General features: G+C 32.4%; 2 protein-coding genes and 1 long non-coding RNA gene across 6 annotated transcripts; 1 reads left to right on the plus strand and 2 right to left on the minus strand.

The window, feature by feature from the left end:
• Positions 1 to 81: 81 nt before the first annotated feature.
• Positions 82 to 10,514, minus strand: KEA1 (K+ efflux antiporter 1). 3 transcript variants are annotated; one of them, XM_028051580.2, is made up of 21 exons: positions 10,379 to 10,513; positions 8,385 to 10,066; positions 7,874 to 8,045; positions 7,716 to 7,806; positions 7,162 to 7,298; positions 7,013 to 7,072; positions 6,801 to 6,920; positions 6,438 to 6,506; positions 4,859 to 4,924; positions 4,387 to 4,476; positions 3,337 to 3,441; positions 3,027 to 3,155; positions 2,367 to 2,576; positions 1,927 to 2,076; positions 1,363 to 1,416; positions 1,210 to 1,268; positions 966 to 1,032; positions 715 to 891; positions 577 to 633; positions 390 to 464; positions 82 to 299 (listed from the first exon to the last, which is right to left on the minus strand). In XM_028051580.2, exons 2-21 carry the CDS (start codon positions 9,974 to 9,976, stop codon positions 192 to 194), a joined length of 3,588 nt encoding a protein of 1,195 aa, XP_027907381.2. In that variant the 5' UTR covers positions 9,977 to 10,066; positions 10,379 to 10,513; the 3' UTR covers positions 82 to 191. The 3 variants fall into 3 exon arrangements, 2 of the variants coding, with proteins under 2 accessions (XP_027907381.2, XP_027907380.2); XM_028051579.2 differs by having other exon boundaries at positions 8,385 to 10,051; positions 10,379 to 10,511; XR_014985335.1 differs by lacking the exons at positions 82 to 299; positions 390 to 464; positions 577 to 633; positions 715 to 891; positions 966 to 1,032 and having other exon boundaries at positions 1,363 to 1,521; positions 10,379 to 10,514.
• Positions 10,515 to 12,846: 2,332 nt separating this feature from the next.
• LOC114166520 (LIM domain-containing protein PLIM2b-like) lies at positions 12,847 to 14,851 on the minus strand. Of its 2 annotated transcripts, none has more exons than XM_028051268.2 (5): positions 14,577 to 14,851; positions 14,188 to 14,281; positions 14,008 to 14,036; positions 13,790 to 13,879; positions 12,847 to 13,388 (listed from the first exon to the last, which is right to left on the minus strand). In XM_028051268.2, exons 1-5 carry the CDS (start codon positions 14,709 to 14,711, stop codon positions 13,035 to 13,037), a joined length of 702 nt encoding a protein of 233 aa, XP_027907069.2. In that variant the 5' UTR covers positions 14,712 to 14,851; the 3' UTR covers positions 12,847 to 13,034. The 2 variants fall into 2 exon arrangements, with proteins under 2 accessions (XP_027907069.2, XP_027907068.2); XM_028051267.2 differs by having other exon boundaries at positions 13,790 to 13,882.
• LOC146883364 (uncharacterized) lies at positions 13,283 to 15,023 on the plus strand. Its single transcript, XR_014985148.1, has 2 exons — positions 13,283 to 13,422; positions 14,212 to 15,023. It is a non-coding gene; the product is annotated as an uncharacterized LOC146883364 (long non-coding RNA).
• Positions 15,024 to 15,259: the final 236 nt, after the last annotated feature.

Raw genomic sequence — 15,259 nt, forward strand, 5'->3', positions numbered from 1 at the left:
TCATTATGGTTTGAGAAAAATAGTATAGAAATATGGCGTCATTTTTTAGACGTTTATGGAATGAGAAAATGAACAGAGAGATTAAAGAATGATTAATCAAAATTTGAATGAGGATATATTTCTGTACAGTGTATACAACGATGGGAAATATACTGTGTTGCTATACAAATATACGTGGAATGGAATAGTCTTCATGTGGCCGGTTTCCCTTCAGAGAACTGAGTATCGTCAGACGAATTGGGTTTGCTTGCAATTTTATTGTATCCAAATGCAAAAGAACCTCCATTTGTTTCAGATAGCTGAATAAATAAAACATATAAGTTAGACACATGAATGATCATGCAACTTTTAACTATAGTTAAGTCAACATCACTTAAAGAAACACGTACTTCAGTGAGCTCAGACAGATGGCGGGATCTGAATTCGTTTATGGTTGCTGCAATCTCTGATGTAGGAAGTTTAGCCTGAAGAGAGTAATGCTTAGTGTGATCCTCATGGACCATTAGAAGAACAAACATGATTTGGTTCTTAGGACGCAAAAGGTTTGATTCAGTGGGTAAACAATATGATAGTTACCTGGGCAAGAACCGCAGCTGCTAGTTGAAGACTTGGTTCCAAGGTCTCTGGGACAACCTGAAAAACAAGTGGAACAGACATAAATAGACAAGAAAGGCTATCATAAGATTAATAGTACAAGAGTTAATAGAATATTACAGCGGTAGCTCCAGCCTTTTCCAAATTCAATCCATGATCAACATCATGAGCGCGAACAAAAGTTTTGACTTTTGGGAAGTATTTGCTCAAAGCCCAAACTGTTCTATAATTGGCTCCCGGTGCATCTAGAGTTATTGCAGCGGCACTTGCCCTTTCAGCTCCAACCTTATGTAGGACCTTATCATAGAGTCCAAAGCATGTCAGGTAATGAAGATGCATGGAAGCTCAAGTACTCAAGTTATATATACTACCTCTCGACTACCGGCATCTCCAAAGTACACAGGGAGATCCAGGGCACGTCCAATTGCCACTCTATCACTGGAGACATTGCCAAACATCAAGACATGTTAGTTCACACATCTTTCCATAAAATTATATGATAGAATCTTAAAGATTATCTTATAGTAGCATTTACCCAATAAATACAATTGCAGTTGTTGGTAAAAAAAAAAATAGTTACAAGAAAAACAATATTTCCGGATATTATTGACTTGCCTTCTCACGTCCAGTGCAACAAAAGGAATAAGTTGCTCAGAAAGAAGTTGTGCGATGATCTTGAAATAACAACATTGTAAACTGTTATACTTAAATAACAAAATGAGAAAATTATTAAAATTAATTCATTAAACCAAAACAGAAAGAACTTACTTGCCCAACTCGCCCAAATCCACAAATAATGATATGATTTTGCAAATCGTCTGTCTGTAAAAGATGTCCTCCAAAAGGAAGTCAACAACTAATTGTACAATTCAAAACTAAATAGAAATAAGAAATGCTGAATCAATTTGGTTTAACTGCCTGCATTGTCTACAAATGAAGGCATAGGATAAGTTACTGTAGAACTTACTAAACTAAACTAGTCTAAATTTGAGATAATAAATAAGGATAATTAATTGGAAAAGGTTAATCATGTGATTAAAAGAGCACGGAGAAGATAATATTTCAAATGGAAGAAATAAAGGTGTACTCTGAACTGCAAACCCAAAATATATTCATAATAATTTATTTTTGTTCAGTTTAATGCTAGGAACTGTTGTCTAAAGTAGTTCAGTTTTGAAGTTAATATATTCGGTTTAAAGTTCAACTTATTTTTAAGTAGTTTAGTTTTTCTTCAGTTCAGTTTAATTCAGTAATTTTGGCCACCTAATCATTACAATTATGAAGATATAAATTACAAAGTTAGTGCTATAGCTATAAATTTCAGTGTCTTACCTCACTTTCTACAGGTAATAAATTTCGAACATCATGCAGCTCGAAACGGGAAGCAAGTAACTGCCCTCCTTGAGCTAGCCAAGGAGTGAGAGCCATTGAAATTCCCACCACAAGAAACAGTAAGGAGGACAACTGGGAAGACATTATGCCCTGCGTAAGTATCAAATGGCAAGAATATTTTAGTTTCTTTAACATGTTAAATTTCAATGAGGGAAAGTTTCTTAACTATAAGTAAATTAATCAATTTCAAATTCCATCTTTTTAAGACAAAAAAATTAGTTGAAGTTACAAACACAATTATCAATAAATTGAAGTTACAAACATAAAGATGCATTAGTTAAAAGCCAAGGCAAGCATAATGATATATTTGAAATAAGCAAAATAATTATTTATAACATATAAACACCCTAGATAGAAAAATAGTTTTCAGGGATAAAAACCTGATTAACAGCTTCACCAAAAGCCACAAATGCAAATTCTCCACCAGGAGCAAGAAGAAGACCAACTCTAATAGCAGAAATGATAGAAATACCAAATATTCTACCAATTAAAGAAACCAACAAAGTCTTGCCAAATATCAAAAGTCCCAAGGTGCCAGTAACGACTGGAAAGTTTGAAACAAGAAGTTTTGGATCAATTGACATTCCAACCTGAAAATCCACCAAAATTAATTTTCATTAATTACAAGGATTGAAGTTGGCTTGCTCAGAAAGTGACAAATGTAAAGACAGAGACATTCCTTGCCGTAGCAGACTTAGAACAAAAGGATTATTCTAACATTGTTTTACATAAAAAAGATGAATGTTTTACAATCCTAACCAGTTTAGTACTACAACCTCTACCAGTTATATGCAGCATTCTTAATACAATTAAAAGCAAAAAGAAATACAGAAATGGGGCAGCAGCCAAACCAAAACCCATTAAGAAAATCTATAATATGGGAGATTTCTACAAAAATCAAAAATAAAACCCGCTAAGAATTACTTGAATATAAGCAATTCAACAGCAGATTAACAAACTATAAAATAGATAATGTTGCACGAAAAAATAAACAAAACAACTAGCTAACTTTTGAATTGGAGTGAGTATTAACCACAAACCGTCATAAAGAAGAGACCCAGAAGAAGGCCACGGTAGGGGGCAATATCAGATTCCACCTGTAAGGAAAACTCTGTTTCTGCTAGTAGTAAACCTGCCAAAAATGCCCCCAATGCCATTGAAAGTCCAGCCTGTTTAAAGTAAAGACAAACCATATTAACAAAGGTAAAGTATGGTTAGCACCACAACAAAAAAGTTCACTTCAATGGACAGAAGAATAACTTCAAGCAAACTACCAAAACTCAGCTAGGCTCAAAACCACAAACAAAGGGGAAAATAGGAAATAGAAAAACATTGACAGAAAACACCTACCCTGGCTGTGAGAAGGCTAGTCCCAAGAATAACGAAGAGTGTATTAGCGGAAAATATTTCTGCATTTTGATTCTCTGCAATCTGCTTATATATGGGTCGCAGGAGCTTGCAAAGAGGGGTGAGCAAAATTACATAGAAACAGTTAGAGTAGAATAAAGAAATGCCATAACATACCTTCCTAAAGAAATGCCATAACATACCTTCCTAAAGAAATGCCATAACTTTTATATGATATATAGGATTTGGATACATTTAACAATAACTATGTTAAATTTCAGCTCCATTTAATCCCAGCAGCCCAAGAGAGTTCACCCAAGACCTCAATGAATAACCACTACAGTGTACAATATGTCTCAACCAATATACACAACTGAATTCATGCATTCAATTGATGATTAATTATGATTAGAAACTTCTGTCCACCATGTTAAGTAGAATATCTAAATTTGCACAATACCATTTTATAAATCAAAGTTCTTTGTATAATATACAATCCCTGGTACATAGTCAGTAATTTGTACCAAAACTCTACCCCATATCAACCTTTAGATGTCAGCATATCTACCCTGAATAATAGAATCAGTGGTTTATTGTTACCCTTCATGTCTTATATGATGATTTAAGAATGTACTCACTTAAGATAATTGTCAAAACCGTGCAGCTCATTATGTATTTTAGGAAGTTTTTTTAATTTATCCTCACTATATTTTTAATCTTTATTACATGTGTATCTTGCTATTAAAACTAGGATTATGTATTTAAAAACAACCCCATAATTACAAGAATTTGTTTCCTTAGAATTAGCTCCCTATATTTTCTAAAATAAACACCAGACTCATGTATTTATAGGTCCAATGACCTCATTATTGTAATATAGAAGAAATATATTATTGTTTCCAAATTCTGAGAATAACTAAACAAAATAGATGAACAAATAGGAATATGCAAATATCTCGATTAATCAGAAAAAATTAAGCATCAGTCCTACAATATAGCAGTATATTTTAATAAATAGAAATGATAGGTCTACAACTTAATTCTGATACTTACCAATCGTCCACCTGCAATTATGGCTGCAATGGCAACCACCGCCTTAACAGCTGCCAGACCAAGTGCTTCAGCAATGGCTTGAAAGCCAACCTGAAGACAAAGAACGATGTTTCACAAAAAAGACAAGATAGGTAATGACAGTTGTATACAAGGGGCAACAATCATGATTCCAACAATCAAGTGTTATGGACCACCTTTAATTAGAAAGAACGAACTGTGCTTAAGTCCTCTTAGTGCATATATCATAAAATTATAAAAATTAAATGATCAAGTTACATCCATGTCTTCTAAACAATAAAGAACTCCCATATTGAGTGTTGAGGGGTTGAACATAGCCAAACACCCTTGTCATAAATTATCTCCTACTACACAAGAATTCATGCAAATTTAAGTAGCCATGTTCTAAATCTCATGACCATGACATTGTCTATTATCTAATAAGAGTTTAAGAGAGAATATTAGAAAATATTACCCCTCCTTTGGAAGAATTAGGTGAAATTAGAGGTATGAGTATTAGCAAGACAACAACTGCCAAATCCTGAATAGAAACAAAGTGACAGTCAATTTTGGTGAAAATATTGCAATACCAAAGTTGCTTAAGATAAAAAAGAATAAAAAAATCGATGTCATAAGCAACAGATAGACGTAATAGTTACAACAAGATAGATCTTCCTTTACAACAAGTCTTTATAAGTATTATATCTATTTCCAATTGCTTCTGCAGTTTCTACTATGGGTAACACGTCACATTATATGCGTCTAATTCTAGAGTTGTGCATTCCTAAAAGGTTTTTCCTTCTAACCATCCTCATAAAGAACCTCATGATCTCTGTTAAATTAGTTACTCTGAAGTGACTCTACACATTTCATTTCATTTTTAAAGTATTATATCTATTTCTAACATGCTTACACCCTAGTGTAAGTATGTCAATTTAAAAAAGAAACATGACTGAATCTGAAATGAAATCTATTATTATTTCTTTTGCTGATAACACTTAACATTTTGAATTAGATATTTATACATTGGATTAGGTTTTATTATATCTATTGTATATTTCAAGGTTTGTTTATTACTTTTTCATAAATAAATAATACAAAGTGCAAAAAAAAATGTGTAGGTAGTAAGCAATAATTATGGAATTACTTTTCCTTATATCAGAAAGAAACAATACATTGGTACTTAAAGGAAAAATGAAATCCTAATAAAAGGAAATAAATCTCCTGAAACAAAGGAAATGAATCTCTTGAAATAAAGACTCTAAATAAGGAGCAAATCTACAAATAAACTCTTGATCCCAATCCCTTAATTTTAGGTATTTCTATCAATCAAATCTATATCTATTGTACAGTAAATGTGTAATATTCACACCCATATTTCAACACAAAATTGTAAAAATTGATCGCACTCAAATCACTTTCAATTAGATTGAAGTGGATTGGATTTAAATTTAAAACCAAATTGATTGGGTGTTAAAATTTAAAAAAAAAATGGAATATGATTGAACAACTTTAATCCATCCCATTCTAATCCAATCTGCCCACACTTCAATTAATGTATCTGAAGGATTGAAATATTTTAAGAGAAACCTTATCTCCCTTGCCTCTCTACCATCTCTCTAATTTCAGCTTTCTATCCGTGTAGAATACTTGACTGACATGGCATATTTTTGTCAATAAAACATGTTAGATATATCATTACATTTCTTATCTCTATCATCTCTATCTTTATCTTCAGTTTATTTGTTATTATTCTTTACATGTATTTTGGGCTTAGCCCATACTTTCTTTGTTATAAATACAGTAACTTATGTGTATTTTCTACACAAAGAAGATTAATCCCAAACCTATTTTTGCTATATTTAATACAACACATGAACTTCAGGTTATCCAGATTCCTGAAAGTAAAAATGATAATATAGAAAATTGAAGCAAATGCATCACATAGGATGAAATTTATCCAACTAAATATTGCACGGATGCAATAGTTGAATATTTAATTTTACAAGAAAGTTTTGCAGTTTCTAGATAGATGATTAAGATTCTAAGTTGACCTGAAAAAGTAAAACAGAGAATGTAGCCCTTCCATGCCGTGATGTGCTCTCACCTCTCTCCTGTAACACCTGCAAAACAAGTTCATTTGAATTATTGCCACATGAAAGACTTGCAGACTATACAGCAAGAAAGAACACGGTCTCAAAATCTTTCAAAGTGGTACATCTTTCAAAGCTATAGGTGTCAAGCTTATTAAGTAATAACATTCAACACGTGCAAACTACAAATGAAAATCCAGTCACAGTTAATATATTCAGAAAGGTATCTGTCACCTTATTTGAATTTGCATTAAAAGTTGAAGTGGTAGCATGTGAATGTTTTGCACAGAGAAAAAATGAAAAGCAAGATCTAAATTTACTTACTTGCAAAACAACAGCAGTTGATGATAATGCTAGACCATTCCCAATGACAATAACAGCAGGACCAGCTTGACCACAAATATAATGAGCTACTAAGCCAACAACTACAGCAGTCACCAAAACCTACATTTTTCCATACATGCTAAGAATTTTTAGTTTGTATAGCCCAACGTAAACAACAATAATAAGGATGCAAGACTGAGTTTTCCCATCACCTGAGCAGATCCCAATCCAAATACATACTTCTTCATTGAACTAAGCCTTTCAACAGAAAGCTATAAAAATAGAGTTCAGAGCTTCAGTTTTTTATAATTACAGAGATTATCCAAGCTAAAGAACAAGAAGATCTTATAGGAAACTCCACCTCCAGGCCAATATTGAATAACAGGAAAACAACTCCAAACTCAGCTATTGCTTTCGTCCCATGTACATGACGAATAATGGAGAGACCATATGGCCCAATCAAGATACCAGCAGCCAAGTAGCCAAGAACAGGACTGCCTAAACATTGTTGCAGATAGAGATGATTGTTAGACAATCAATTTTATCAAGTTATGACTTAAAAAGAACTCCCTACCCCAAAACTAATTCAGATCATGATTGGAAGCCTATGACAAGAACCACACTTTTATTCAATTCAAGCAACCAAATTTTCTTCAAGCATAGCAACTTAATTTATTATCAAAACTCAACAAACAAATGGAATCAATTATCATAATCAAACCAACAAATGGTGACACAGGAAAAGAAACGTTAGCTAAACAAAATGAAGCAGGTATAAACTACATATCAAAATTTTCATGTAAGCAATATATAAAGTTTGGTGCCTGATCGAATTCAAGCTTAAGTATAAAATTTGGATAAACAACTTCTTTATTCTTCCAATCCAACATTAAGAAAACATGGCAACCTAGTTACCTCCAGGAATCTTTTGAAAAATTGGTACAAATACAACACTTGCAAGGAGTAACCAGAGCATGTCAAAGAGGGAGGCTTCCTCCTCATTCACCTACGATGAATACCATGCAGAGTTAGATAAAACTTAATAATAAAGAATATGAGGAAGTAAAACATACCTCTTGATCAGGTAATGATGCAATAATTTTCTTAATTCTCATGGGAAGATCCTGAAGCTTTCTAACCAGAGGCTTTGTAGTTGAAGAAACTTCTTCAACAGTGGTTGCAATGACTTCTGGTTGCTGAAGCAGCTGAGCACCCCTCTCTGCTCTATTGCTATAGAGTACAAGCCTGAAATAAAATTCCATCGCATCTTGAAAAAACATAGTAAAACCTCATATTGATCTGCAGATCTAATTGGCATGTCATATAGAAAAGTATAAACTTCCAGAGTAGGAATTTAATTTCCCAAACAGTTTTAAAACAAGCCAGTGAATATTTTAGACTTGATAATTTTCTATCATCTCACAAAAAGGCCAAAAATTGTCATCCTCATTTATAACATGTTTTACTCCTATACCATAAATATTTGTCAGTCATATGATCTATATACTTCAAGATTGTTTCCAAAAAGGTTGAAATAAAACTAACAGCAAAAACAGGATCAGGATAAACAAAGGTCATACACACCCTGCTCCAATTAATAATAACCCAACAATCAGCTTGGCTAGTTGCTTCTGTGCAGACTCCATAAGACCGTGGAAAACTGATGCAGGTGTGTAATCAGTCTCATCGGCAGTAAAAGAGAAGAATGATGCGGGAAAAAATCGGGAAGATTTCTTCAATAATGTCTTTGGAAAAAATGATGAATTATCTCTAGTCAAATCTTTTTGTGTTTCCTGCTTTTTTGGTTGAACTACATTCTTTGACTTCTCTGTTTCAACTTCAGCTTCTTTAGAAGAGTCTAAGCTTAATTTTCCGTTCTCATGATCACTCAGATAATCAGACTGCGCCATGTCTTCCAAACTTTGCCTACTGTTATCAGATTTTGTTTCGGTCAGCGAAAGCTCACCATCATTTGAAAGATTAGCCTCCCTTTTAACGACATCATCACCAGAAAAGCCTTGACCCACTTCCTCGTCCTCGGGAATAGCTACAACCTCTTGTACTTGTAGACTGTCTTTGGTATCAGCTCTAAAACTAGAGGCAGATTTTTCTAATTTCTGTAATGCAATCTCTGCATCATTCACATGTTGTGCAGCATCAATTTCGGCAGCAACAGCTTTCTCCGCTAAAAGCATTATGCTTGCAACATCTTCCTCTGCTTTTGCTGCTTTCAGCTGCGCCTGTTCTGCAACTTCATGCAAATTGTTCACTTCATTCTGCAACTCCTCCTTTCTACATTGCAAGCCTCGCAGCTCATTCTCGCAATTTGATAAATTTGTCTGGCCTTCCTTAATATCTTCCTCAGCATCCAAAAGTTCCTTCGCTTCTTCCATTATATCTTTATCATCATTAATATCGTTAGAACCTTGTGAGGAATCGTAAGTTTCTTTTGTAACCTCGAAAGACTCTATGGCTACTTGAAGCCTTGCCTCGGCCAGAGAAAGGGACATAGTTGCTTTCTGAACAGCTTCTTTGGCAACAAATTCTTGACCCACAATATCTTGGATGATATCAAGGGTATGAGTAACATTGTTCCAAGCACTTGCTGCTTCATCTTGCAAGAAAATTGCAGTCTCTGATATCTTCTTAACCTTTTCCTCAAATGCAATGCTGTTTTCTCGAGCGGCTTCTAATTCTTTCTTGGCCTTTTGCAGCAGTTCTTTCAATTCATCCACATTTTGCTCCTCCGCTACTTCACCCCCAGCTTCTTTCCTCCCTTCTTGCCCTTCTTCTCCCAAAGATTCAAAAGATTCAGCACTGGAACCAGAGTCCTCATCCGCACTTTCCCCCCTATCAACATTCCGTCCATTCCCACTGACATATGATAAAGAATCGTTACCCTGACACCTTGTCCAAATTTTCCCACTCCCCCTAAAAAGTTTATTTCTCTTCCAACACACACTCCTCTTCCCGCTCGAAACTTTCAACTCTCCGAAACAGTCTACTCTCGAACTACTCCAACTACCTATCTTGTTCGTTCCACTAAAACGAGCCTTCGAAATAGTCCTCAAGTTGCCAAGAAAAGCGCAACGAAAACCTCTCCCGCCAAATACTGCGCAAGAATCCAAACCATCTAATACCACATTTGATTGCGGTAACCTAAAAGCTACATCCATGTTCTCTCCCGAAACAAAACACTCTCACGGAACCACTCCTCTTCAATGCACTCCACCACCAATTCCTCGAAAAAACTGAAACGAAACAGTCTAAAAAAGAATTAGAAAGCTCCACAACATTCAACACAACTCAAAATCACGTTCAAACACAGCTCAACTGCGACTTTGGCAAACATATTATACTATCATTGAATATTATTCGTTTCAGAAAGTGCATGCTATAACCAGTAGCATTTTCGTTTTCTTGCATTCATTCAATTCAACAGAAAGATATTTAGAAATAAACAAAACGAAGAGAAGCATTTTCGCAAGGCGGAATCGGAATTCGAAACGTCGATGAAACTACCGAAACATGGAGAAATGAATAGAAAGCTTCGAGAGAGAAATGGAAATGGAATTTACAAATTTGCGTCGTGTTGAAGACGGTTGAAAATGAATGAATGCGTTGTTTGCGTGTTCTGTTAAAACGGTCAGCGAAGTGAGTAAGCAGATACACACCGAAGGGAGGGAGAAGATATTTATTCACAAATCCAAGCTTTGTCTTCACCTCCGGTTAACGCGCGTGGGCTTCTATTGTAGCTCTCTAAAATTAAAATTATTCTAATTCTAACTTTATTACAAATCAGAAAAGTTTGGGTCTTTTTTTTTCTTTATTTAACGAGATTTATCATGTTTTTTTACTGTTTGAAGTAGTGACGTAATTAAGTAATAATAAAAAAATAGAGAACGTGTTATTTCTTTGTTTATGTATTATTAATATAAAAATTGCATTCTCAAAAACTCATAAGTTTCATTAATTATGATCTTTTATTGAATAAATAATATAAAATATCTTTATAATATTAAACCTAATATAACCTTTTTAAGTAAAATAAACTATCAATTTCATACGTAATGTGTTATACTCTCAAGTACTCCCTGAAACAAAATAATTTTTAATTAATTTAAGAATATTAAAAATAATATAATCTCTAAACATTAAAAAAATCTTATCGTGAAACTTTTTCAAATACCTTATTTTAAAGATTTAAAATTTCAAAACTAGTTTTATTAGTTTGGAGACTATTTAGGAGGAAAGATAATATTCTTTGGATGAAAATGTGATTTATATTTTTAATGAAATATTATGAATAGGTAACTTTAAATTAAAGATGTATTTAATTAATAAAGAGTTAAAAACAAATAAAAATTTTATTTCAATTTTAAATAAAGAAATTAGTGAAATATATGGTAGCGTGTGAAGGAAGTGTGGTCAAACATCGGGGATAAATTCAAATTGTTTGTATTTATTCTATGGCCACTTGAGGATATATATGCAAAAAATAAAGTGTCTGTGATAAATGGACACTGCAATTTCAAAGAAATATCTAAGGCATATTCGTTCCACTTCATTCTAATATCCGAAAACTTTTATTATATTATTTTATTTTGATAAAATAATATTAAATAATTTAAATTTATTTATATTAACAATTTATGATAAGATTTATGTTTTCTCTTCTACCTACATCCGTTAGATTAATGATAAAACAAAATAGAATTTTATCCAACAAGGCACTTTAAAATTCTGACCCTTGACAATAGTATAGTTATGAGTTTTTCTCTTAATAACACTCTTTATGAAAAAATAACTTACTATCCTTTTTTTTTTTACTGAGTTTAAGTGAGATGAGTAGTTAATAACCTATAATAAAACTGTTAAAGATTAGTTTTGGAATTTGTTTTAAGTTAAGTTTATGTTTTGAAAACGTGCTTAATTTAGGTATCTTCGTATCTATTTAAACTAGTATTTTAATCTGTATATACTTTTAATGAACTTCTGTTTCTCATAATTATATAAAAGATAAATATTTAAAATATATAAATCATATGATACTTAAAATTCATAATCAACAATATTTTAAAATATATAAATTGCACTTTATATCTATAATAAATAATTCAAATTACATAGAATTATTTTTAAATTGAGAAGAATATATAGATAGTTAAGAAAATCAAGTATATAAATTAAAATACACCTCTCCGGAAAAAGAAAAAAGAAGTAAGAAATATTGATAATAGAAACTCCAGCTCAATACAGGTTGATAGTTCTAATTAACAGTATATGAGTATTACAAATTATGTTAAATAATATTTTTTTAAAAGAAATTAATAACTTTTCTAAGTAAATAAAGTGTAGTGTACATTCGTAACAATTTTTTTATTTAAAATATAAAAAAATTACATGTTAACATTCAGTTCTAAGGCTTTAGGAAAATATAATTCTGATATAAAATATATCTAAGTGAGTATCTATATGTATATCTATAATTTTTTAAGTTACACAATTTTAACTAAACATGAACATCAGTTATTTAAAGGGTTAAATATGTTTTTTATCATTTAACTTTTAATGAATTTTAAAATTAGTTTATTTTGAAATGTTAGATCAATTTAGTTTTGTATCTTTCGAAATACGTCAATTTAGTATTTTAATCAAATTTTGTTAAGTTTATTTAACATTTCAAACGTATTTCGTAATAATATTTTACTTAACATTAAAGTAAAAATATGTCAAATAGTACAAACAACTCAAATACAATCCTAAAATGCATATGAAACATAAAATAAACCCAACACAACCAAATTAATTAGAAAGAGTAAATTCACGTATTTTAAAATATATTAGGACTAAATTAATTCAAAATTTTAAAATAAACTAATCCCAAAATTTACTAAAAATTAAGAAAAAAACATATTTAATCCTTATTTTGATTATAAGTGTATACTAAGTTATACCTTTACTTAAAATTACTTTGACAATTAAAATTTTTACTAATTATAAATAATATCTTACTAAAAAAAAAAAGTGAAAGGAAAACATTGGGTTACTCAAACTTTTGTTTTATTTCAAATTTCAAATACATTTACATAGCTCTCAAGTTAGTTTACAAAGAAACCAAAAAAAAAATTGTAGGAAATGTTTTGAGAGTAAAGAACTTGAAACCAAAGACCCTGCTCAAACTGAAAGAAGGTGGGGGAGGGGAATGGAAACAAGTCATGTTTCCAGTTTTCTTCAAGACCTTTCTTCTTCATCTTCTTCTTTTTCTTCCCTTTTTTCTTCACTTTTTTCTTCACTCTTTTCGTCACTTTTTTCTTCATCTTCCACTACTTCAGGTTCCTCAGATGCTGCTGGTGGATGTGATGACTCCTCAAATAGAGGCTCAGGAGGTGTAGAAGAACCGGTTCTCTTGTGTGCAGCAGCTTGGAGCACATGGCTGTAGTTCCCTTTCTCCATGAACAGTTGTTGGAAGTGGACTCTGCAGTACAGGACACCATCAAGGGCAGCATAGTTTGAATGTGTCAGAGTGCACCCTCCATGAGCACACCTGAAACAAGTCTTGTGGAAGCATTCCCCTTCTAGTGTCACCTGTTTCATCAATAAAACCAAATTTCCATGCCTGGTTAGTTTATTCATGCCAAACAAAATCATATTTCAAGTGATTTGAAATCATTCTACATTCAATGGTCTTGTTAGTTTTTATGTGTTTTGGAGAAAATTGTGAGTCTAAGTTCTATATAAGATCGATAAAGTTAAGCACCATATAAGAAAAAAAAAACTCATGGACCTATTGTCTTAAAGATGTTTGATTAAAAGTCTGTGTCATTCCCTTAAAGGATCCATCATTATTATTTACATGATATAGATGTGAAGTATCTAGTATCTAGTGACTTATTTATGATTAATGCTAGTATTTTTGAGAAATATGACAGTACAAACTTGTTCTCACTTTTTCATGTTACATGGTGAAGATATGAGAGATCACAAACCTTTTCAAGAGGATAAACTGTTTTTGAGCATACTGCACATTTGTCCAGAGTTCCACTGAACATGGAAGATAGCTTGCTGGGGGCTCTGTTCTGCTATTGATCATGATATAACTTGCATGTTAGATACAGAACACAGGAATACATAATCATACCTAGGAAAGTGTATGGCAGTAAAATTAATTGGTAAAGTGTGTGTCAAGAAAGGATAGGGAACATACTATGTCGGTTTGTTTGTCAGCAGACTTTGCTGCAACATTTAGAATCAAGAAAACAACATAGCTTCATTAGTGTAAATAACAGGAAGTGATTCATATGTACTTGTAATTCAATTCAAGGTTGGATGAGAGTTATTATGAGAATTCATAACACAAAGTTTGGCCAAAAGATGTTCCTCTTACTGAAGTTCTTGCTGAAATTGCCAGATTCCTTGAAGAGTTGTTCAAAATGCGTCTTGCAGTAGAGAACTCCATCCATTGAAGAGTATGTGCACATCTGATCAACAATGTTTAAAGGAATTTTTTTTTAATATTTTCCAAATTTCATTCAGTAAAGTTTGAAAATAATTTTATTTTTTCTGCAATTTCCTTCTCAAAGTCATAAAATCAGAAAACAAGTGACATTCCTAAACCTCCTCATATCAGAACAAATTATCATCTTTGTAGAATGATTTAAGATAAATCTCTTTTGACCCTTTTAACTATGATGTCTCTGATTCCAATTTGGAGTTACAAATAGACAAATAGTAAAATCATGAAGGAAAAAATGAAGAAAATGAAGGGTGTTATACCGTGAGACATCCCTTGCAGTGGCTGCATTTGAAGCAGTTCTTATGATAAGGAGTGCCTTCAAGGGTTAACAAGTCAACCACATAGACAGTCTTGTCGCATGCCTTGCATTTGTCAAGAGTTCCAGTGAAAGACATGATTGTTTATATTCCCTTCCTTTATTGAATGTACTTTTTTTGTGTTTTTTATTCCCTTTGGGGATGTCTGAGGAACAAAGAGACGTTGAACAAGAATGCACACCTCAGACAAAAGGGAACTGAACAAAGTCTTGGGTATGTCTGAGCAAAAAAGTGACTTATATGAACATGTAGGTTTCTATTGTAAGTGGTTAACAAGTGATTATAGACCCTGAAAATGTGAAGCAAAAATGGAAAAGTTATTTGTTATTTGTGGATATGATCCATCTGAATGGAGAGAAAAGAGGCTGGTTGGTTTGACCACTTTAATTAGATGAGATTATTAGATGCAACAAAAATAGCTATTTCTAACTTTTCTTTGGTTTACTATTCTTGTGATTATGATGTGGATTTCATAATTAAGAGGTTAATAAAAGATGTTAACCTCATTGATCTTTGTAAATTAAGAGACTATTTTTATCTTTAGCATGTTTTAATTTTGGTCAAATCTATGGTGATCAGGCTCCTACTTCTTCTCCAACAATCTTAATCTAGAACCGAGAAAATAG

Source organism: Vigna unguiculata, chromosome 10, assembly GCF_037176805.1.
Source record: "Vigna unguiculata cultivar grain cowpea cultivar isolate G323 ecotype 2 chromosome 10, ASM3717680v1, whole genome shotgun sequence".
NCBI lineage: Eukaryota > Viridiplantae > Streptophyta > Magnoliopsida > Fabales > Fabaceae > Vigna > Vigna unguiculata.

Coding starts and splice junctions, on each gene's coding strand:
- KEA1 (XM_028051580.2), bottom strand. CDS start 9,976: ATGGATGTAGCTTTTAGGTTACCGCAATCAAATGTGGTATTAGATGGT. Junction 7,807..7,873: donor CATCATTACCTGATCAAGAG/GTATGTTTTACT, acceptor TATTCATCGTAG/GTGAATGAGGAGGAAGCCTC. Junction 4,477..4,858: donor CTAATTCTTCCAAAGGAGGG/GTAATATTTTCT, acceptor CTTTGTCTTCAG/GTTGGCTTTCAAGCCATTGC.
- LOC114166520 (XM_028051267.2), bottom strand. CDS start 14,711: ATGTCTTTCACTGGAACTCTTGACAAATGCAAGGCATGCGACAAGACT. Junction 14,037..14,187: donor CAATTTCAGCAAGAACTTCA/GTAAGAGGAACA, acceptor TAAATGTTGCAG/CAAAGTCTGCTGACAAACAA. Junction 13,883..14,007: donor CTGACAAACAAACCGACATA/GTATGTTCCCTA, acceptor CATGATCAATAG/CAGAACAGAGCCCCCAGCAA.